Source organism: Phyllobates terribilis, unplaced genomic scaffold, assembly GCF_046119375.1.
Source record: "Phyllobates terribilis strain yellow unplaced genomic scaffold, ASM4611937v1 Scaffold_11__3_contigs__length_659146591, whole genome shotgun sequence".
NCBI classification, from domain to species: domain Eukaryota; kingdom Metazoa; phylum Chordata; class Amphibia; order Anura; family Dendrobatidae; genus Phyllobates; species Phyllobates terribilis.
This window is the reverse complement of record NW_027362771.1, coordinates 104,577,354-104,600,788: the sequence shown is the minus strand read 5'-3', so window position 1 is coordinate 104,600,788 and position 23,435 is coordinate 104,577,354. Positions and strand designations below refer to the sequence as shown.

General features: G+C 42.0%; 1 protein-coding gene across 1 annotated transcript; it reads left to right on the top strand.

Moving 5' to 3' along the window:
- Positions 1-873: 873 nt before the first annotated feature.
- Positions 874-23,216, top strand: LOC141165012 (uncharacterized). The gene is made up of 9 exons (XM_073650661.1): positions 874-969; positions 2,062-2,144; positions 2,444-2,488; positions 2,588-2,629; positions 3,183-3,224; positions 4,529-4,582; positions 19,265-19,318; positions 20,384-20,913; positions 23,136-23,216. The coding sequence occupies exons 1-8, from the start codon at positions 924-926 to the stop codon at positions 20,906-20,908; spliced, it is 891 nt and encodes a 296-aa protein (XP_073506762.1). The 5' UTR covers positions 874-923; the 3' UTR covers positions 20,909-20,913; positions 23,136-23,216.
- Positions 23,217-23,435: the final 219 nt, after the last annotated feature.

Sequence of the window (23,435 nt, the reverse complement as noted above, 5' to 3'; positions counted from 1 at the left end):
TATGTTAAAGCTGTTTAGCATCCCTGATATCTTTAAAAAAGAAGCATACAGGTTGTAAAAAATAAATCATATCTTACAAATTCTCTGCTGCTGCTCTTCCACTGCTGCCTGGTCAACCACAGGTTTCCGACTGAGAAGGATTACTACAGTCACTGGCCACAGCAGTGACCAAGCCATTTCTGCTGAGGCCTGCGATTGGCTGCAGCGCCCACATGTCCATTCAGCTGAACAGCCAGTCACACATCTTGTTCTGGCCGGCATGAGATCAGGCAGTGGTGGAAGAGGAGCTGCAAGGTATCAGAGAGGACAAGTAAAAGCTCTTTAATGAGTTCAAATATTTAATCTGCAGGAAACTACTCTCCCTAAAAGAACAATCTGCAGTTTTATTACTTTTACCACCATCTGCTCTAATTTTTGCCCGAATTTCTTGGTCTTGCAGCTCCTACCACTAGGACAACCATTCAAGAACACAAAAGAACATTAGTAAACTCGGCCCAATAACCCTGACCTAAAGGGTGACGCTCATAAGTCATTCTTGTAAAATGATCTGTATTGTATTTGCTCTGCAGTTCGGTGACATTTATTATTTCTGATCACTGTGTACTCTACATTTGGTTTTACCTGTTGCCAGGTTAATGGCAAGATAATATTTGATTTACATGAGGGTAAGAATAATCACCAGTAAGGTAACATCCTTTGATCATTCTTGCACACCGTGAAAAATAAGTAACATAATTATTAGATTTCATCGTTCTCATGTTTCACAATGATTTCATACTTGCTTCCTTATTATGATTCCTGTTTGCTTAGTATTGGATGTATACCTACACAGAAAATTGTATAAATTAACCAAATCATCAGTGTTTCCATATAGTTCATTTACCTGCATTCATACTGAAGATACAGTTGCAAGAAGCGCAGAAATGAAGACCTTGTGTCTTCTGGTGATTGCAGCTCTTTGTTGCTTTGGTAAGTGCCACTGATTGTGTTACTATTTTTATATGATTGTTAGGTTTAAAATTTTGCTGATTGATTTTCTAATTTTTTTCCTTTTTTGCAAATATAGCTTCATGTTTTTTTAGACAGAATTCCAAATGACCTGAATAGATTTCAGAGTTAAATGATAAAATGCTGACTGTCTGCAACCACCAGTAGGGGGAGCTTAGGAGCATGCTAAAGACTTCTTTAAAGGGATTGTCTCATGAAGTCAAGCCCCATGAATACGCCCAACTAGGGTATATGGACATCATAAAGTGGAAACGCTCTATAAGAGTGGCTCCTGTTGTGGCAGATTCAAGCTGTCTTTGTAATACAAGAACGTCTAGTTAGCTTAATGGCTGCCACATAAAACTACATTCTCCATTGATAGCGTCCTTTCTATCAGTCACCTGATGTCTGAAGTCAGTGATTGGAGTCGGGTAACTGATAGATAATTAGGACTGTATATACTTGCAGTGGTGAGAGTACCACGGGCTAAGTTACACTAATTTCTTTACTTTATAAAGATTTCTTTCTTCTGGCCAGCATTTGAAAACCTCTTTAGCTGACAGTAAAATGTCATATACTGATATAGTCTCCAAAAAAAGATGGACAGCTCCTTTCCCCAGAGATAAAGGAGTGACAGGGAAGATGCATTCCGAGCCTTATTGTGGCTCCCGAAATACAGCAGAGCTATAACTAAATCCTCTGCTGATGCTGTACCAGTCTACACAGCAAAGCTGACAACTGAACAGCTGAAAACAGATGTCAGGCAATTGTGCCAGCTCTAATGGCCAATGTAAAGTCTGGAATATGGATAGTCACGCTAATAAATAATGCAAACTCAAAATGAAGAAAACAGCTGTAAAAATATATTCATAATATAAACCCAACAAAAAAAAATCATAAAGAGGTTTTCCCATCTAGGACATATATGCCATATAATATTCTAGAGGGGACACTCCCTTTTCCCTTTAAAATGTTAATAATGACTTTTCACTAAGATTCTTTAAACTAAAATTGAAATAAGAATATGAACAAATATTATCACAGAGGTAACTAACGGTATTTTATATGTTTCAGCTCCTGCCACGTCATTTGCTATTAGAGATAACCAAGATGAAAATGGCTCTCTAGCAAGTCGAAGCTGCTTGCAGAAAGCGAACGTAAGTATAAGACAAAGTATATCAGCAAAGGCCTAGAAAAAAGTAAGAAAACTATTAGAGATTATTATTTCCTGAATTTGAGTAGATAAAATAACATTTGGAATGTAGTAACGTGGTTTTGGTTCCCGGCATTTATTTAAATGTGTGTCTGCCTTTGCTCTCGTAGCACTTAGACAATAGGTAGGGGTGTCTGAAGCAGACCACAGCCATCATCGCTATTTTCCCAGACTTTTGACATAGGAAGACTCTTTATATGTGTTTGAACATTTTTAAAAATTTACTGATTTCCTTTATTTTAGAGTGAAGATATGGTAAAATTTTGTTGCGCATATAAGAAATATAAGGTAAAAAGAATTCTAATATGGCCATTTACTGTGTATTCAGACTATCTTTCATAGTGATTTATTTATATACCTAATGAATGTGATTTATCTGCTTATTAGAATAATGAACCAGAACTAAACAAAGCAAAAAAAGAATTTGAGGTAAGCAACATATACTATTGTTATTATTGTCCTCATTTCAATGAGTCCACATCCTGCATGGACTTTGTCGGTATTCTCATTGCTCTGCATTGTAAGCAACAACCTTTAGTTTAGTAAATGACTCTTCTTTATCAAAGAAATCTACAATATTTCATCATTCTATTCAAAGGCCTCTTCAAAATGATAACAGTATGCATGCTGCAGATGCCTTTCATATATACGCTATACAGTGCTTACTGCACATGCCTGCCGCATACGCCCCATACAGTGCCAGCTGCAGATGTCCTACCAAGTGCCTGCCGCAGATGCCTCAATATATTGCCTGCTCCATCTGTTCCCATACAGTACCGGCCTCATAGTCCACCCTATAGTGCCAGACACAAATGCGCACTTATCATCCGTAAATCACCTCATTGCTATGTGGCTATCATATAATTTACAACAAAACACTATAATAAATGTTGATATTACTTTTTGATAGCAGCAGTTTCCTCTCTTTTAATTTTACTTACCTGGATCATCATTTACAGTAATGTTTTCCATTATCACCTAGGATGTCACCGGCTGCACCATGTTTGGATCAGATCAAAATCCAGTAAGAATTTGTTTCCTCATTTTAATCTTTTTGCATTTAAAGAAGTTGTCCCATGAACAAAGTACATTTTAATTAATAGATCTTGGAATAATAATTAGTTCCACAATTTGATGTCTTAAAAAATGTTCCTGTGCAGAGATAATGTTTGTATCCCTTCTATATTCTATTATTTGCCGTGTCCAACCATGCAAAGCTGCTCCAGTTCATGGTTGGCACAAATCACAGGTCCTGGCCAAAGAACGAAGCATAAGTCACTTATAATAAGTGAGTATACAGACAAAACAGCAGGGGCTCACCGATGTTTGTTTGCCTGAGGGAATACATTTCACTGTCTGTTTTATCACAAGACTGTTTCTGCCATGTCACCAGTGTTGTTAGCCCATCACACATCAAGTCAGTGACATCTAAGCTCCATGGCTGCTGGAACGCCTTCATCACTGACTTGATTAATGGTGAGCTCAGAGGGTCGGAGATGAGGCATAAACAATTGCTCCTGTGATAAAACAGGCAGGGAAATATGTTACTTGAGAAAGTAGCAGCTGTGAGTCGCCATTGTTTTGGTTGTATGCTCACTTATCATAAGTGACTTATACTTCCTTCCCTGGCCAGGAGCTGTGGTATGTGCTGACCATGAACTGGAGCAGTTCTGCATGGTTGAACACAGCAAATAACAATACATAGCTGGGGCACATATAGAAGTATCTCTGCACAGGATCATTTTGTTAACACGTCCAATTGTGGAACTTATTATTATTCCAAGATCTATTAAAGAGAATCTGTCAACAGGTTTTTGCTACCTCATCTGAGTGCAGCATGATGTAGACAAAGAGACCCTGAATTCAATGATGTATCACTCAGTTTACCAGGACCAGCAGTTCAGACACAATCAGAGGTTTTAGATTTAGCGTGAAGCAGAGCTGAGAAATCAAATCCCGCCCACACCAGGCATTCAGTGTACATAGCTATAGACAGTGAGGTGCTTATCATAGAAGGGGGCAGAGTTGGACCAGAAAACATGACTCTGGTGTGTCCAAGTAATGATCAGCTTCTGGTGCTAAAACAATCATTGCAAGTATATCACAGAGCTTAATAAGAGAGAGATCGAGCATTCTATCTTCAGATTAAATAGCAAAAACCTGCTGACAGATTCCCTTTAATTAAAATATATTTTGTTCATGGGACAATCCCTCTTTCTACATATCACTGGGATAATTTATTTGATATATAGAATTCATTAGTCTTACTGAAATCATTAAATCAAGTGCATGAAATCCAATAAAGTGACTGTTATCTGCTGTCCCTAGGTGCAAGTAGCTGCAGATGAAAATGATGTTCTTAGAAACATTGAACAGCTCATGGTAAAAAAGAAAAAAAATGTATTTACACTGTATTCTATGAAACATTGCTCAGTAACGTGAAAGCATTGGACACTTTTGAAGTTCATGTCGGTACATAGATTGTGTGTATGATAGAAAATGGGAATCCAGCTAGTTACAGTCAGAGCTGTCATACAGTAATGTAACTATGATCAGTCTTACTGGTGTGTTCATCCCTTTATCAGGACAAATTTACCTACACTAAAAGGAAAAGTATTGGTTCCTATTAAAGGACTGCTAAAATAATTCTTCAAACAAAACTTCAAAGAATTGATACACAAAGTATATAGAAACATTTCTAAAATGTGAATACCCTTTAACTTTGTCTTGCATTGTGTGCCATGGTTACTGAGGAGGGGGTGGCCTCTTATATTTATATTGCCAAAGATCCTCACCAATCACTTTAGATGTTTCCCAATTTTACCATCAATTTGTATTGAAATGGGAAAAGGGGGAAAAGAAGCTGTCAGACACCTCTGGCGGCAGATTATCTTCCCCAGGAACTAAGGATTGGACATGTCAAAATTAAACATGCCTGATCTTTGTTCCCCCCAACATCTGGTGTCATAGAAGAGGCTTGTGACCCCTATTCACATTTAAAAGTTTTTTATTTTTGGCCCTTTATTACAGTATGGGCGAATAGAAAACTGATCTTTTTGTGATTCGCTGTGCACAAATTCAGCAAAATGACTGCCAGATGAATTCCATATTGCTCAATTGTAGAAGGCCAGCAAACAGTAAAAAAAGTAACAAAAAAAACCTAATACTTCTTCTACCGCCCTGCTCCTCACTTCCCACTGTTGCACGCCACATCTTCAGCCTTGTCACTATAAGCTAGGACTTGCGCCCGTGATTACAGTGCGTCGTAGGGTCGTGTCACGCGTCGTGACATTATAGTGCACAGGGATGTCCCAGACCTGGTCATGGAAGTCCCGTTTTAGAGTGAAAACACCAGAGATGCGGGTATATGACGTCAGAAACAAGAGGCCCCAACAGCAGGCAGTAAGGAACAGGACAACTGGGGAGATTAACAGTGAGATGAGTATTATTATTTTCTTTACATTTCACATTTATTATTCCCTTTCCAGACCCCAGAGCATAATAAGAAACATTTAATTTGTGGTGAATAACTGCAAATTTAATTTCAATGCAAAATTTGCGTAATTAAAATTTTGCATGATCCGCTGATCTCTATGTGACATACAGAAGTAGTGCTGTTGCTTCAAAAGCATCCAGCAACTATTACAAATTACACAAGCATAGGAGACAGAAAGTGTTGCGCTTAAGAAGCATCCAGCAACTAGAGGGGTTAACACAGTAGTCACCGGAGACAGGGAGTGTTTTAGCGGAGCCCCAGAGGCATTGTGGTGAAATTGTTATTGTAGTCTGACAGAAGCCAAAGAGAAAGGTAGTGAGTTATCTGTATCTGACAGAAGGCAACTGAACAGGATTCAGATCAGGAGAGAAACTAAACACAGGTCAGATAAACTCCCTGAACTAGCAGTTCAGAGTATTATCAGGCAGGAAGATAAGGACTGGAAAGAATTGTGTCACAGGGATCATCTATCTCATCAAACCCTCCCCCCTCCATCTCTATGCAGGATAAAGAATGCTGTGCACTATTGTGTCCTTGTGAAGGAAAAACCTGTGGATGTGTATGCATAAAAGTGTGCTGCTAAGAGATCTAATCTATGCTGAATTGTACTACTGAATAGACTGTAATACTGTGCCTTGTGAAGAAACTACTGTATTGTTACTGGAGACGGTTGCTCAAGAAACTCAGACTGTACTGTAATGAAGATTGTTGCTGTAATATCCCTGAATTGCATTGGCCGTGCTTCAGATTAAATTCCACTGTTAAACTGTGGAAAAAGACTCTTGTCAGATGTGTCTGATCAGCAATTGAATCAATCGTGTGCCTGAGAGAAGTTGTAGCCTATGGTCGCCCTGAGTAAAGGTTCCCCCAGGATTCCAAGGAGTTCATGAAACTCGTCTTGCCCCTATCTGAACCTAGCGGCATGCGTGTAACATTGGTGGCCCATACGGGGAATCCTGAGCAGGAATTAGCGTGTAGAGGGAGAGGAGGAATAGTGTCTGGAAAAACACAGCAGCACAGCACCTCAATTCAACTCTGCTACACCAGTTAAAGGGGACCAGCCCTAAAGAAAACTCACTAGCTGCAATGGATGTGGAAATACAAATGGACAGAGTGAGCTGCTTCTTCAGTTAACCTGTGAAGAATTGGGAACAGTAGCAGAACATATAAAGATGTCAGAAGAACAGATTTTTAAAGCACACAACCGCAGGCAACTGTTAGCTGCCATTAATGCAAAAAATGGATGAGCTGTCGGAGAAAGAAGCTGAAGACGTCATGGGGACTTTCTTCCAAGAGCTAACACGGTTTCTGACGAGGTTGAAGTTGGTGGATGTTGAGGGCGGCACCAATTACCAAAAGCGTGAATCTCCGTCCGCAGACAGAACTACAGGAATTGAAAGAACAATTCAAAGCCCTAATAACAGCCCTACAGGAATTGACCAAAACCTTTGAACGGGTGACAGACTCAGACAAGTTAGATAAATCAAGATGACTGTTCTCTCTAACACCACAGATCACCATAAGGAAAGAATTCAAGATCCTGGGACAGATTGGAGAGTGTGAACAGAAAGAGAGACTGTCTTATATGAACTTACATAGTTACATAGTTTATAAGGCCGAAAAAAGACAAGCGTCCATCCAGTTCAGCCTATTTCTTGTGCACTGCAGCTATTCCGCAGCGTTGATCCAGGGGAAGGCAAAAAAAAAACATGCGGTATAGGCCAATTTACATCATTGAGGAAAAATTCACTTCCCGACTCCAATCTGGCAGTCAGATTAAATCCCTGGATTAATTAACTATCACTAAGCATAAGATGTAATTTTATTGTTCTCAAGAAAGGCGTCCAGGCCTCTCTTGAACTCATTAAGTGAGTTGGACATCACCACTTCCTCTCCCAGAGAGTTCCAGAGTCTCACGGCTCTGACCAGTTCTATGCTGGTGCAGAAACCTCCTTTCCTCCAGACGCATAGTGTGCCCCCTCGTCTTTGTCACCATCCTTGGTATAAACAGGTCATGGGAGAGATCTCTGTACTGCCCCCTGATGTATTTATACATGTTTATGAGGTCTCCCCTAATCCTTCTCTTTTCCAACGTAAATAGGCCTAATTTTGACAACCTCTCTGGGTATTCTAGTCCCTCCATTCCCTTTATTACCTTAGTCGCCCTCCTTTGTACCCTCTCTAGCTCCAATATGTCTTTCCTGAGCACCGGAGCCCAGAACTGTGCACAATATTCTAAGTGCGGCCTTACCAGTGCTTTATACAGAGGAAGAACAATGTTCTCATCATATGCCCCTATTCCTCTTCTGATGCATGCCATGACTCTATTTGCCTTCGCAGCTGCTGCCTGAAACTGGGCACTCCAATTTAATTTGCTATTAACCAAGACGCCCAGGTCCTTCTCCATGTCAGATTTCCCCAACGGTTTCCCATTTAATATGTATGGGTGACTGCTGTTTTTCTTTCCCATGTGCATGACCTTACATTTATCGGCATTGAACCCCATCTGCCATTTTTTGGCCCAACTCCCCAATTTATCTAAATCCTCCTGTAGCTGTGCCCTATCCTCATCTGTATTAACTACTTTACAAAGTTTAGTATCATCTGAAAATATTGCTATTTTACTATGCAACCCTTCCACTAGATCATTAATAAATATATTAAATAATATAGGGCCCAAGACAGTCCCTTGAGGCACCCCGCTAATAACCCTGACACACTCTGAGCTTACTCCATTGATAACCACCCTCTGCTTTCTATCACTCAGCCAGCTATTTACCCACTTGCACACATTATCCCCCAGACCAAGCATTCTCATTTTATATACCAACCTTTTGTGTGGCACGGTATCAAACGCTTTGGAGAAGTCAAGGTATACAACATCCACTGACTCTCCCCGGTCCAGCTGTGAGCTCACTTCCTCGTAGAAGGCGATCAGGTTTGTTTGGCAGGAGCGATCCCTCATGAATCCATGTTGATATGGAGTTAGACAGTTATTATCATTAAGATATTCTACAATAGCATCTCTAAGAAATCCTTCAAACAATTTACCCACAACAGACGTTAAGCTTACTGGTCTATAGTTCCCAGGGTCACTTTTAGACCCCTTTTTGAATATTGGTACCACATTTGCTTGGCGCCAGTCTAGTGGGACAGTCCCTGTCCATAAAGAGTGCTTGAATATAAGATACAGCGGCATGTCTATCACATTACTTAATTCTTTTAGTACCCGGGGGTGTATGCCATCTGGGCCTGGTGACTTGTCTATTTTGATATTATTTAGGCGTTTCTGAACTTCCTCCTGGGTTAGGTGGGTGATATTTAGCGGAGGGTTTACTTTATCACTCTGCATTTCCTCCGATAAATTGTTTTCTTTTGTGAAAACAGTGGAGAAGAAGCTATTGAGTAGGTTTGCTTTACCCTCATCGCCCTCTATGATTTTACCCAGGTTATTTTTCAATGGGCCAACGCCATCAGTTTTAATCCTTTTACTGTTTATATAGTTAAAGAACAGTTTGGGATTCGTTTTACTTTCCTTGGCAATTAGTCTCTCTGTCTCCTCTTTTGCTATTCTTATTTGTTTCTTACAGATTTTGTTTTTTTCCCTATAAGATATTAGCGCTTCCTCGCTGCCTTCTTGTTTAAGTTTACCGAAAGCCCTTTTTTTGTTTTTCATTGCCCTCTTGACTTCCTTATTTAGCCACATTGGCTTCCTCCTATTCCTAGCCCTTTTATTCCCATAAGGTATGTACCTTCTACATGACTATGTAGGACTGTTTTGAAAATTTCCCATTTTCTATCCGTGCTCCTATTACTGAAGATACTATCCCAGTCTATAAGGTGAAGAGCATCTCTTAGCTGATCAAACTTTGCCCTCCTGAAGTTCAGTGTTTTTGTGAGTCCCTTGCTGGGCTCCCTACTGAAGCACATGTGGAATTGTATAATGTTGTGGTCACTATTTCCCAGGTGCCCCCCGACCTGCACCTCAGTTATTCTGTTTGGCCTGTTAGTTAATATTAAGTCTAAAAGGGCCGTCCCTCTAGTTGATTCCTGCACAAGTTGTGACAAATAATTGTCTTTGATAATTGACAGAAACCTGTTTCCTTTCTGAGATCTACAACTTTCAGTTTCCTAGTCTATATCGGGATAGTTGAAGTCCCCCATAATAATCACCTCGTTATTTTTTGCTACTTCATCTATTTGTCTCATTAATAGACTTTCCGTGGCTCCTGCTATATTTGGTGGTTTATAACAGACTCATATGATAATTTTATTATTGTTTTTTGCCCCATGTATCTCCACCCATAAGGACTCGACCTCCTCATTTCCCTCCCATACATCCTCCCGTATTGTAGGCTTTAGACACGTCTTTACATATAGACAGACTCAACCCCCTTTCCGATTTCTTCGATCCCTTATAAACAGACTGTAACCCTGTAAGTTAACTGCCCAGTCATAGCTTTCATCTAACCATGTCTCGGTTATTCCCACTATGTCATAGTTACCTGTAGATATTTCTGCTTCCAGTTCATCCATCTTGTTTGTCAGGCTTTTGGCATTTGCTAGCACGCAGTTTACACGATTTTGTTTTGTTCCAAACTTCTCCCTGTGGATTGTATTAGAAATTTTCTTACCTCCCTTCCAAGTATCTTGTCTTGGACCTTCTTTGTCGCACTTCATATCTTTCATTAGTATGTTCTCTGGTTTCATGTTCGTGTCTGGCGTTTTTCTTCCCATCCACTCTTCTTCTAGTTTAACACCCTCCTGATGAGTGTTGCGAGTCTCCTGGCGAATGTGTGTTTCCCGGGTTTGTTGAGGTGTAGTCCGTCTCTGGCAAGGAGTCCGTCATAGAGGTAATTCACACCGTGGTCCAGGAATCCAAATCCTTGTTGTCTGCACCATCGTCTCAGCCAGTTGTTCACATCAAGGATCCTGTTCCATCTCCTGACGCCATGACCGTCTACTGGAAGGATAGAAGAAAAAACTACCTGCGCATCCATTTCTTTTACTTTCTTCCCCAATGCTTCAAAGTCCTTGCAGATTGTCGGTAGGTCCTTCCTTGCCGTGTCATTGGTGCCAACATGTATCAGAAGAAATGGGTGGACATCCTTGGAACTGATGAGCTTCGGTATCCAATCGGTAACATCCTTGATCTTCGCACCTGGGAGGCAGCATACTTCTCTTGCGGTTATGTCCGGTCTGCAGATAGCTGCTTCTGTTCCTCTCAGTAGTGAGTCTCCCACCACCACCACTCTTCTTCCCTTCTTGGCTGTCCTTTTTCTTGTCGGTTCTGGGTGTTTCTGGGTGCTCTTTTCTTTTTTGCTTGCTGGTAGTGCCTCATCCTTAGGTGTGCCATCTTCGTCCTCCACAAGTCCTTGGAATCTGTTTCTCAGCTGTGTGGTTGGTGGTGTCTCCATGGTCTTCTTGCTTCTTTTGGACACTTGCCTCCACTTGTCTGCCTCTGGAGGTTCTCTGATGCTTCCTTCACTTTCCGTGACCAGTAGTGACGCTTCTGTTCTGTCCAGGAAGTCTTCATTTTCCTTGATGAGTTTTAATGTCGCAATTCTTTCTTCCAGTCCCCGCACCTTTTCTTCTAAATGAGCCAGTAGTCTACACTTCTGGCAGGTGAAGTTGGTTTCATCTTCTGGTCGATCTGTGAACATGTAGCACATGTTGCAGCTCACCATGTAGGTTGTCACATCTGCCATGCTGCTCCTTGTCCCTGCTGACTTGATGTCTGTCTTCTTTCTTGTGTTACCCTAGGATAAACAAATGAAACAAATTCGCGCGCCGAATTGTTACACCAGATCGATGCAGGCTTAAAAAAAGGCTACCAGCTAGATAAGATCATTGAGGGGGTTGTGAAAGCGATCAGCCTAGGACTGAACCTCCGTAGTATACTAGAAATGAAGAGTCAATTGACCTTGCAACAGCTGAAGGTGATTTGAAAAGGGCACTATAAAGAAGAGAGTACTTCAGAATTGTTCCACCAAGTCATTAACCTCTCACAGAAAAATAATGAATCACCCCAAAGTTTCTTGTTCAGAACAATTGAACTGAAGGATAGACTGTTATTTGCATCCAGATATGTAGAAGCAGAGAAGTTTGATGCTGGACTAGTCCAGAAGAGCTTCTTGAGATCATTGGCAATGGGGTTAATCAGCAAAGACATCAAGTTGCAGCTGTAACAGTACCTAGAAGATCCTGGCATTTTGGAAGAAGTCCTAATATAAAAAATGAATGAGGCAGCTAGTTTGAAGTCAGAGAGCGAACAGAAGTTAAAGAAAGGCTTTGCTCCTAAAACCACCAAAATGAGTCAGCTGAAGTTGAGACCCCCGGTGGCCAATCCGAAAATCATCATGGAGACCATCCAGTGCCACCTCCGAGAGGGAACCTTAAATCACCAACAAAAGAGAGGACCGCCAGCGCTGACTGGGAGGAAGTAATAGGAGAACTGCGAGCTGAGTTGATTGAGGTGCAAAAGTTGATTCGTTCCAGGCCAGAACCTGTATCCCTCAGACCCAGGACTGGGTTCCAAAACAGAAGATACCCGGCTTGTGAAGCGTGCCGTTCATCAAATCAGAGTACGGTATGTGTCCACTGTCTAAGTTGTGGTAAGGAAGGACATTATGCCAAGAAGTGCCAATGGTCGCGGTCATTTTGTTGAAAAGACAGAAGGTTGCCAGTGCGGGGCGACTGGTAACTGCGAAACGGAGGAGACCCCAGAAGCAAATCAAAATATCACCAAACCCCAGAGCGGCGCATGAGGTAAAACGGCTGCATCAGTACTATCCCCAAGTGTGTTCCCGTCTACAACAGCTGCAAGAGAGACAGAGGCATTAGTTATTTAATGCCCAGTGCGGAGGTCAAACAATGTACTCCTGGAAGGAGGATTCCTCAGTCAGTAAAGATAGCCTCATCAGCCTAATCGGTGAAAGGTGCTTTATACAGTGCGAGCTAGATGGACTCCTGGTAAAAGCACTGTGGGACACAGGAGCCCAAGCGAGCCTTTTAAATGAAGAATGGAGAAGGCGCTACCTGCCACATATCTGCCTTCGGTCGCTAAAAGAACTCTTAGGACCAGTGGAACTCCACGGCAAAGCTGTCAATCAGACCGAAATCCACAGAATACAATGGACCTAAAAGAACTCAAGGTAAGCTGGTGCCCAGCCATCATCCATAAAAACCAAATGGTGGGTGTGAGGTGTGGAGTCCTGGTAGAACGGGTAAGAAAAGTCCAGAAAAAAACAGTTTGTGCCAAAAGACTCCTCAGAACTTCTGGAAGGCCTAGCTCAAGGTGAGACTGTGCTTAGGATTCCTACTGGTGGGTTTGCTTGAGTAACAGTATCGGTGATGAATACTACGAAACACTAAATTAGACTGGATCCAAAGACTGTATTAGGTCACATCGAAACCGTTAAAACGGTATATCCAGCCAGTGTGAGACCAGCCCAGGGGTGTAGCGTGAATTCAGTCTCCCCACCAAGGAACAGGAGTTGCCCAGGGGAAGAAATTGCATGACACACCTCGGGGTCCTCAGATCCCCCAGTACCCCTGGAACACTTGTGTGCTGAAGATCGAACAGTAGCAAAACAGATGCTGAGAGAAGAGTGTCATGCATTCTCCAAAGATGACTCTAATATAAGCTGTATTCCATCGTTGCAGTTGAAAATCACTTTGAAAGAGATGACCCCAATAACCAGAAGTTACATGTCTGTGCTGAAACCATTACACCGTGAAGTGAAAGAGTATTTACAAGAACTAATCAACAGAGGTTGGATACAAAAGTCAAAGTCGTCTTATTCCTCTCCTATTGTTTGTGTTAGGAAGAAGGACGGTATGTTGAGATTCTGCTGTGATTACCAAGAGCTAAACCGAAAGTCAGTAACTGATCGGCACCCGATACTAAAGATTCAAGATGTGCTGGATAGCCTATCAGGAAGTACCTGGTTCTCTGTCCTCGATCACGGTAAAGCCTACCATCAAGGGTTTGTCGAAGAGTCCAGTAGACCTTTGACAGCATTCATCACACTGTGGGGGTTATATGAGTGGATCTGCATACCATTTGGGCTCAGTTCAGCTCCAGCAGAATTTCAGAGGAGCATGGAGACCTGTTTAGAAGGATTGAGGGATGAAATCTGCCAGCCGTACTTGGGTGAAAATGTGGTACACAGCAAAACCTTCCGGGAGCATGTTGAACACGTGAAGAATGGAGAAGAAGCTACCTCATACCTGCCTCCAGTCGCTAAAAGAACTCTTAGGACCTGTGGTATCAACGGTATCAACAACACGGAGTTAAATTGACCCCAAAGAAGTGTGAACTGTTCAAAAGGTAAGTCCGATTTCTAGGGAAAATTGTGTCCAGAGATGGATATACCATGGACCCTGCAGAAATCGCTCTGGTACTGGCCTTAAAAGACAAGCGGCCCTCTACTGCCAGGGAGTTGAGACAGATCTTAAGATTCCTCTCCTACTATCGTACTTACATTCGGAACTTCTCCAGGATGGCCGCCCCACTATACCTCCTCTTGGGGGGACGACAGAGTCAACAACACCCACGGAGAAAAAGAAGAACGTGGGTAGGACCGGGCTTAAAAGGAACAACGCCGTTTCGTCCCAACAGCCCATTCTCTGGACAGCAGACCACCAGGAGGTATTGGAAGAACTAGCAGACTACCTGGTAAGACCACCCATTTTGGGATATCCTGATTTCAACTTACCATTTGTTCTTCAGTGTGACGCTTCTCAAGTTGGACTGGGAGCTGCCCTGTATCAGCATCAAGGTGGAAAATTGAGTCATCAGTTATGGTTCTAGAATGTTGACAGACGCCGAGAAGAATTACCATCTACATTCCGGAAAATTGGAGTTCCTAGCATTGAAATGGGCTATCTGTGAACGATTTAGAGATTATCTCTACTACAGCAAAGAGTTTGAGGTATACACTGACAGCAACCCTTTGACCTATGTCCTCACTACAGCCAAACTGAATGCAACGGGTCAGAGATGGGTCGCTGAACTAGCTGACTTCAATTTCAGCATCAAGTACAGGCCAGGAAAATGCAATGCGAATGCTGATGGATTGTCGAGAATGCCACTAGAGCCTGAGGAGTTCATGCTCAGAGGAAAGCAGTCTGGAAGCAATTGAGAGCATACCAAAGCAGTACAAGCTTATCAAGAGGAAGCCACACCATTGTGGTGTCCATTGACCGATGAAACCACCATAAATGCGAGAGAACAAAATCAACCCCTGTCCGTTCAACAACTACCAAAAGGAAAAATCCATAGAGCACAACGGGAAGATCAGATAATTGGTAGAATACTACTTTATGTGGACCAAAATCGGTTTCAAAGTAAACAGGAGAGAGATAATGAGTCCCAAGCAGTATCTGTTTTAGTTAAAGAATGGTTGAAGCTATAACTTAATGAAGACTGTATCCTGCATCATAAAGGAGGACAAAACCGGCAGTTGGTACTACCCAGTCTTCAAAGAACTCCATGAAAACATGGGACACCTGGGAGTGGAAAGGACAACCAACTTAATCCGTGAACATTTCTTCTGGCCTTACATGCAGAGAGATATTGAGAGGTACGTGACCAGGGAGTGTGGGTGTCTGAAAGATAAACGTCCCAACACATCAACCCAGGCACCATTGGGCAACATCCAAACTACGTATCCGTTTGAGATGGTCTCAATAGACTTTCTACATCTCGAGACATTCAAGGGTGGTTACAAATACATATTGGTGGTGATGGACCATTTTACTCCATTTGCTCAAGCATATGTCACCACCAATAAAGCGGGTCGAACAGCGGCAGAGAAGATCTTCAATGATTTTGCTTTGAGGTTTGGGTTCCCTATGAGGTTACACCACAACCAAGGAAGAGAATTTGCGAACCAGCTCTTTACCAAGCTAGGAAAGTACTGTAGAATTCAGAGATCCCACACAACGCCCTATCACCCAGAGGGTAATGGACAAGTGGAACGTTTTAACCGGACATTATTGTCGATGTTGTGCACTTTAACAGCTGATGATAAGAAAGACTGGAAGAGTTCTCTGTCAAAAGTGGTACATGCCTATAACTGTACAAAGAGCGATGCAACGGGTTACTAACCTTCTTCCTATTGTATGGACAATCGCCAAGACTGCCAATCGACATCATGCTCAATACTCCAGTGTCACAGACTTACAGAACGTATCCGGAGTACATTCGGAAATGGAAGGAACGGATGGCAGAGGCATACATCATAGCGTCCAAAGTGGTTTACGCAAGGATAGAGCAAGAGTAAGGAGTACTATGATCGAAAATGTTATGGAGCAGAATTGCTAGGCTGCTAGTCAAGAACATACGTGAGAAAGGTGGTCCAGGAAAACTTTGTTCGTACTGGGAAGACAAGGTGTATGTGGTCGTAAGGAGGAAAGCCGATGACAGTCCAGTGTATGAAATCCGATTGGAAACAGGAGACAAGAAGACCAGAATAGTCCATCGGAATTTACTACTACCCTGTGTTTACTACTACCCTGTGATTATCTCCCACCACAAGAAGACTTCCCAGAAGTAGACCGCAATCGTCCGAGATCGACTAAGGGACCACCACAGACTGAAGCTCCGGAGGTGGATAGTGACCTTGAAAGTTCAGATGAAGAAGAACACACCGTTGTATTTCTTGGACCAGCAAGGAGAGGGATGTACCATCCTCAGGAGAGTGAACTAAGTCCCGAGGCTCCAGAGTTTGTACCAAGGAGTACAGATGAAGTCCAATTCAGATCTGATGATTGAACACCGGTCCCTGAAGATACCAATTGACACTAAGGAGGAGCGGAATTACCAGACCGTGCGGAAACAGGTGATTCAGAAGTACAGGAACTTACAGAGGCAGCTCCAAGAGCATCTGAGGAAGCATGGGAAATGAGTGCGGCGGAAGAAACTCCTGTGACCCAAGAACCCATGGTATCTGAGGAACAATCCACCAAGAGGATGTCGACTCGAGAAGTGAGGAGGCCCGTGATGCTGTCGTACTGGAAACAGGTATCTCTGCCTGTGGACCAGGTAAGCCCACTTGAGTGGTATTCACCACCGAGAGGCAGTATGGAAGATGTTGCCTGGTGGAAAGACTTGTTTTCATGCTTTGATTTTCCTTAAAAGACTGTAGAAACAAAAAACTGTTAAGGCCTAGTGAGAGAGAGAGCTGGTTGAAGACGTACGAAAAGCTCCAGCTGAAGAGACGCTGATTGTGTTAATTGTTTATTTCTTACAGGAGTACTACAAGAAAAAGGTCATAGAATAGATTGTTATTAACCACGCCCCCGAGGAAGTACAGAAACACGTGTCGGGGCCTCCCCTGGCACTGCTGGTCACCTGTTTACTTTCACTAAGTATGTCTTACTTAACCCTTTCCATGTGATGCTTGTACTTTTTATGTGTCGCTGAAAAAACCTCTGATGGTTGTTTATATTGTGACTTGCTATAGGTCACTTGATTTATGTTATTTTAACTTTTTCTGCACACATTGTCTGTGACTAATGGATTGTATGGGTTGGACTATGTGACCTAGTATAGGTCCAATGTGAATTTGAGACCAGCTGTGTCTCTATCTACCCCCTGCTGCCTCACATGCCCATGTTATGTCTTTTCACATGTTATTTATACATTATATATATTTTTTTAAATACATAAATAAAGCATTTATCTCTTTTAGTCAACATATGGTGTTTTAATTATGTTATTTTGGGGTTTTGAAAATACCTATGGTCTCTCTGGTTTATAGATAGTTATTAATGTTTATAAAAGTTATGGCAATTTGACATAAGGACGACATTCAAAAAGTATGGATGAGGGTGACTTGCAGAGGTAGTGCTGTTGCTTCAAAAGCATCCAGCAACTATTACAAATAACACAAGTACAGGAGACAGGGAGTGTTTTAGCAGAGTCCCAGGAGGGTTGTGTGGAACTTCTTATTGTAGTCTGGCTGAAGCCGAAGAGAAAGGTAGTGTGTTATCTGTATCTGACAGAACAGGAACAGGATTCAGATCAGGAGAGAAACTAAACAGAGGTCAGATAAACTCCCTGAACTAACAGTGCAGAGTATTATCGGGAAGGAAGATAAGGACTAGAAGGAATTGTGTCACAGGGATCATCTCCCTCATCAAACCCTCCCCTCCTCCATCTCCATGCAGGATGCTGTGCACTATTGTGTCATTGTTAAGCAAAAACCTGTGGTTATGTATGCATAGAAGTAAGCTGCTAAGAGATCTAATCGATGCTGAATTATGCTACTGAAGTAATACTGTGCCTTGTGAAGAAACTACTGTATTATTACTGGTGCCAGTTGCTCAAGAAAACTCAGACTGTACTGAATGAAGATTGTTGCTGTAATATCCCTGAATTGCACTGGCCATGCTTCAGATTAAATTCCAGTGTTAGGCTGTGTGCCCACTATGCGTTTTTTAAGCGTTTCCGCAGCGGCAATTCCGCTGCAGAAACGTTTAAAAAAACGCTTGGTAGAAGGTCTGCTATGTTCCCCAATGATAATCCGCATCTGCTATGCACATGCTGCGGAAATCTCCACTGCGGAAAAATCCGCAGCACTACCAATTATTTTGTGGAATTGCGGTGTTTTTGCCGCCATTGACTTACATTGAATCGCATAATATCCGCATCACTACATGTGCACGTGCGGATATCATGCGGTTCAATGTGCGGATGGTACCCGGGTTTGGAGAAGAGGAGACTCTCATCCAAACCCGGGTACCATGGTACCTGTAAAAAAAAAAAAGAATAAAACAAAAAATATACATTATACTTACCTTCTGATGGCCCCCAGTGTCCATAGCGATGCTTCCTGGCTCCCCGGCAGCTCGCAATAGTCTAAAAGGACCTGCCCTGATGTAATTTAGTCCTGTGACGGGTCACGCGACCGCGGACGTCGGCGGTCGCGTGAGCCGTCACAAGATTAAATCACATCATGGAAGGTCCTTTTAGACCACCGTGAGACACCGGGGACACCGGACGGATCGGATAAGGACACCGGGGGCCATCAGCAGGTAAGTATAATATTTATGTTTTATTTTTTACCATTCTTTTACGGTCACACAATATAAATCCAAGCCGGTTGCATGGATTTATATAGTGTGACCAAGTTGTCAAGCACTTTCCAAGTGATGCTAAAATCGCTTGGAAAGCGCTTGACAACCCGCATGCGGAAATGCATGTGAAAAACGCTTCACTTCCGCTTGTCCCTGGCAGGAAAAACGCATGTAAAATCCGCATGCATTTTTTCTGCCAGGGAGATGCAGAAATGCTCAGGAAAAATCTGGAGCATTTATGCATCGTGGACACTTAGCCTTAAACTGTTGAAAAAGACTCTTGTCAGATGTGTCTGGTCAGCAATTGAATCTATCCTGTGCCTGAGAGAAGCTGCAGCCTATGGTCTCCCTGAGTAACGGTTCCCCCAGGATTCCAAAGAATTCATGAAACCCGTCTCGCCCTATCTGAACCTAGCGGCGTGCGTGTAACATATACTCTTTGTTCTCAATCAGTAATCACTAATGACGCATTCCTTTTACAGGAGCAGCAGCGTGGAGTTGATCCCTTCTCAATAGCAACCATTTGTGTGGTGCAGGTAAGTTTCCTAATGTTATAGGTTGAAAATTATAAATGTTCACATACTGTAGTGTAAAGAAAGAAGCCTAGCACAGTATATAATGTAATATATGCAGTCTACAGGGAGTCATCTGCCTGTGATGTGAGTGGTTTTGCTAAAAAATGACAGCTTCCCCAGACATCACTGATTTATTATAACACGATATACAGATACTATATATGTTAAATTCATGGAAACCTGGAACACTTACCAGATGTACAGATCAGGTCCTTATAATATTTTACTGAGGGTCTTCTCTTAGGGGGCTTTGAGTAGGCGGACACTTCTGAAAATGATACACGTCAGAGCGCACGTTCGCCCTGTCTGCATCATTACAGTCTATGGCCCCGTCGGCACATACTCCTGGACCCCGATTTGCGGAGGATTCCGGACATTTTCCCCGACCGACAGGGACACAGAACGCAATGTGAAAGCACCCTTAGATTTCACTGCGAGTGAATGTGAACACAGTAGTTATCGCTTATGTTACCTCTCCAGTGTGCAGTGAATTAAAGTTACATACATCACATCATATAACAAACCCATTAAGCACCATACAATCTCAGCACATGAACCATTATAACTTGCTTTACGTGTATACGAGCCTTCTGTGGACCCTCTCACCGACCATCCTAAGTTTTAAAGTGTGAAAAAGATGTGAGTGGTGAATAAATGCTTTTAAGTTAGCGCTAAATTCTCAATTCTGAACTTTAGAACTGAAGCCTTTTACAAATTCTTCTTAGCTCAGTATCAGCACAGAGTTTTCTGCAGCCGCTTACATCCTAAGGGTAATCTGTACATGAGACACTGTACAATAGTCTAATCAGAGAGAAACCAACGGTCCTGTTGATGTACAGGATCTCAGCACTATATTTGGGTCATACTGTAAAAGTAATGTCCAGAAGTAAACATGCCCTTGAAGCTGTTTAAGGGTCTAAGGACGAAAACATGGTCTGTATTTTTACATATGGGTAATGGATGATCTATTAAAACTGAATGCTGTTCCTGCAACACTAATATTGTTTTTATATATATATATTGTAGGAAGGTATTGCTGCAGATCTCACACCAAGTAGTGAAGACGAGGCTGGTCAAGGGCATAAACGTACAACTCGTCAACTTTCAAGTCTAGGTCTTGATGGAATATTAGGAGTGTTAAACATAGTGCCTGGGCTACTTCAACCAGTATTGGGATTATTGAGAGGGCCACTTGGACTGTTAAGTGGGCAAGGAGGGCTGCTTGGAGCACTACTGGGTGGGCCAGGAGGACTGCTTGGAGCACTATTGGGTGTGCCAGGAGGACTGCTTGGAGGACAATCCGGTAGGCAAGGAGGGCTGCTTTCAGGACCATTGAGTGGGCCAGGAGGGCTCCTTTCAGGAATATTGAGTGTGCCAGGAGGGCTCCTTTCAGGAATATTGAAAGGGCCAGAAGGGCTGCTTGGATCCTTATTAGGTGGTGGTCATGGAGCAAGAGGTTTTCAAAAGGAAGGAGTTTTAGGAGATTTAGTTGGAGATCTCACAGGTGGTGGAAGTTCTGGCGGCTTACTAAAAGGACTTGGACTTGGTTAAAAAAGGTAAAAAAATGTATGTGTGTTTAATTTTTTACTACCCTGACTATTTTTTGTGACTTTGATGTGCTCTGGTCAAACAACAGTACCAATTTTACTTGTTGTTATAAATAGTATATATTATGTATGTTGTTTACAACATTAAAAAAAAAAAAAACTTCAATTGTAACAATTTAATTGGCGCTGCATTAGTTACTTGGAAGTTCTGATAACGGCATAGTGCAGCCTCCTGGGCTGTATAGACACGGATATTCCCCTCTCAGTCATGAATTGCTGAGATATGAATATCCCTTTTACTACACTTCCATCATGTATAACAAGTGTTGCATTTTGAAAGTTGCAGCTAAGGTTCTGTTCACACTTCTGTTCGGACTTAGCGTTTATCTGTTAAAATTTTAGTAATGCGTTGCATCAGCTATGCAAACGGAAGCAGAGAGACCCCCATTAATAATTCTAATGACAACTTGGTATCTGTTTTTTAGAACTAAGAGTCCAGCATGTAGAAGTTTTCTGTCTGTTCTAAAAAACGGAATCCAGACGGACCCCATAATAATTAACAGGGACCCTCTACTTTCATTTGCATCACTGACACAACAGATCACTTATTTAGTTTGTCTGTTTCCAATATTAGGATGCTCAAAAAGGATGCTCATTGAATAGGACTATCCAAATAAACATGCGAACAGGGCCTTAAAGGTGTCGTCCACTACCTAACACCTTTTTAAATACTATATTCCACAATGTAAAATAAGATGCTCTACACTCACTTGCTGTACCGGCGCCGCTCCAGCAATATCGGCAGTTTCCTGAGGCTGAGTGAGCCTTGCAACCAATCACAAGCCGCTATTGAGCTACTCTTCTCTCACCTCCTTTGGACCAATCTTGGACGTGCTGGCAAAGTGTGAGTACTGCAGCACATAAGTGACTGCTGATTGGCTGCAGGGGTCATGTGGCGTAATAATGTCACAGGAGCCTCAGGAAACCCAGTGTCGACATCGCAGGAACGCCGCTGGTACAGGAGGTGAGTGTTGGGCATTCAGATTTTACATTGGGGAATTTAGTATTTTGTAAGCGATTGTCCAAGTAGTGGACAACCCTTTAAAGGGAAACTGTCACTGGAACAATTGCTATTAACCTGCAGATATGGGGTTAATAGTGTTATTAACCTGCCCGACACCTGCACTTTCCCGAACGCTGCGGGGAGAAAATTAACTTTATTCTCCCCGGCAGCATTTGGTTTCAGTCACGGGGGCGCCGGCACAGGCTCAGTCACTGCTCTCAGTATACAGAGGGGCGTCTGTAACCGCACCCCGGCACTGACTGACAGCCGGCCCCAATGCAGAGCCAGTGCCAGTCAGGACATACATTTGCATATCAAAATATTATAGTTTATGGTATTTTTTACAGTTTACCAAACTATTCCTATTGGCTTCTATAGGGCTAATCTACATGAAAATAATGTGCTTTTGCCATACTTTTTATAAGTTTACATCAAAATAACTTTTATTTTTTTAAGGAACCCAAAAGCAAAGCCTGCAACTTTATTCTATAAAACCATAATTTAATGTTATGATAAAATTCATGACATGCCCTTCCATTTTGTTTATGCACTATGCAGTATATTTTTCATTTTTAAATCTGCACCTTAAAGGTAATCTATCACCAGGTTTTTGTTACCCCATAAGAGAGCAGCATAATGTAGGGGCAGAGATCCTTATTCCCAGTGAAATGTCGCCTACTGGGCTTGTTCCTGCAGCTTTGATACAATTTTATCCGCAGCAGTTCTATCAGTTCTCTGAATGCTGAGCTCTGTATAATCCCACCCACACCGCTGATTGGCAGCTGTGTGTACACTGTGCATAGGCAGAAAGCTGCAAATCATTGATGGGGGCGGGGTTATACAGATCTCATGAATATGGAGGACTACATGGCAGCAGATTTACTAGTTCTCTATGATAAAACAGTGATTTTATCAAAACTACAGCAAGCAGCCCAGTAAGTGACACATCACTGGAATCAGTGTATCTGTCTCTACATTATACTGTTGTCATATTAGATGGCAAATAGCTGGTGACAGATTCCCTTTACCTGTATGTCCCATATGTGATATGAAGTTACATTCATCTCGAGTAAATGTACATTTTACTGATTTTAAAAATGATGTCTTTTAAAAAAGTATTTAACATATAACATTAAGTATCAACTTTTTTTTTCTTTTGTTTTCCCAGGAAGCCAAGGTCACAATCCAGATGAGTTTGGAATGTAATATGAAGATAAAATCAACCATCTCAATTTATAGTTTAGCGTTGTTGATCAAAAGTCTAATAAATTCATTGAAAATAAGTATTTGTCACAGTTTTTGTCTTGACTCATTAGCTTCACAAATCATACAGTGCCCATATAGTGCTGTTATATGCCCATATGGAGTCAAGAATTGCTAAACAGTGTATAGTGAGTGATATACAGTTAGGTCCATATATATTTGGACAGAGACAACATTTTTCTAATTTTGGTTCTAGACATTACCA

Excerpts from the sequence above, each read along its gene's own strand:
- LOC141165012 (XM_073650661.1), top strand. The coding sequence starts at position 924 with ATGAAGACCTTGTGTCTTCTGGTGATTGCAGCTCTTTGTTGCTTTG. Across the intron at positions 2,145-2,443 it reads GCTGCTTGCAGAAAGCGAAC|AGTGAAGATATGGTAAAATT; the intron begins GTAAGTATAAGA and ends CCTTTATTTTAG. Across the intron at positions 2,489-2,587 it reads GCGCATATAAGAAATATAAG|AATAATGAACCAGAACTAAA; the intron begins GTAAAAAGAATT and ends TCTGCTTATTAG.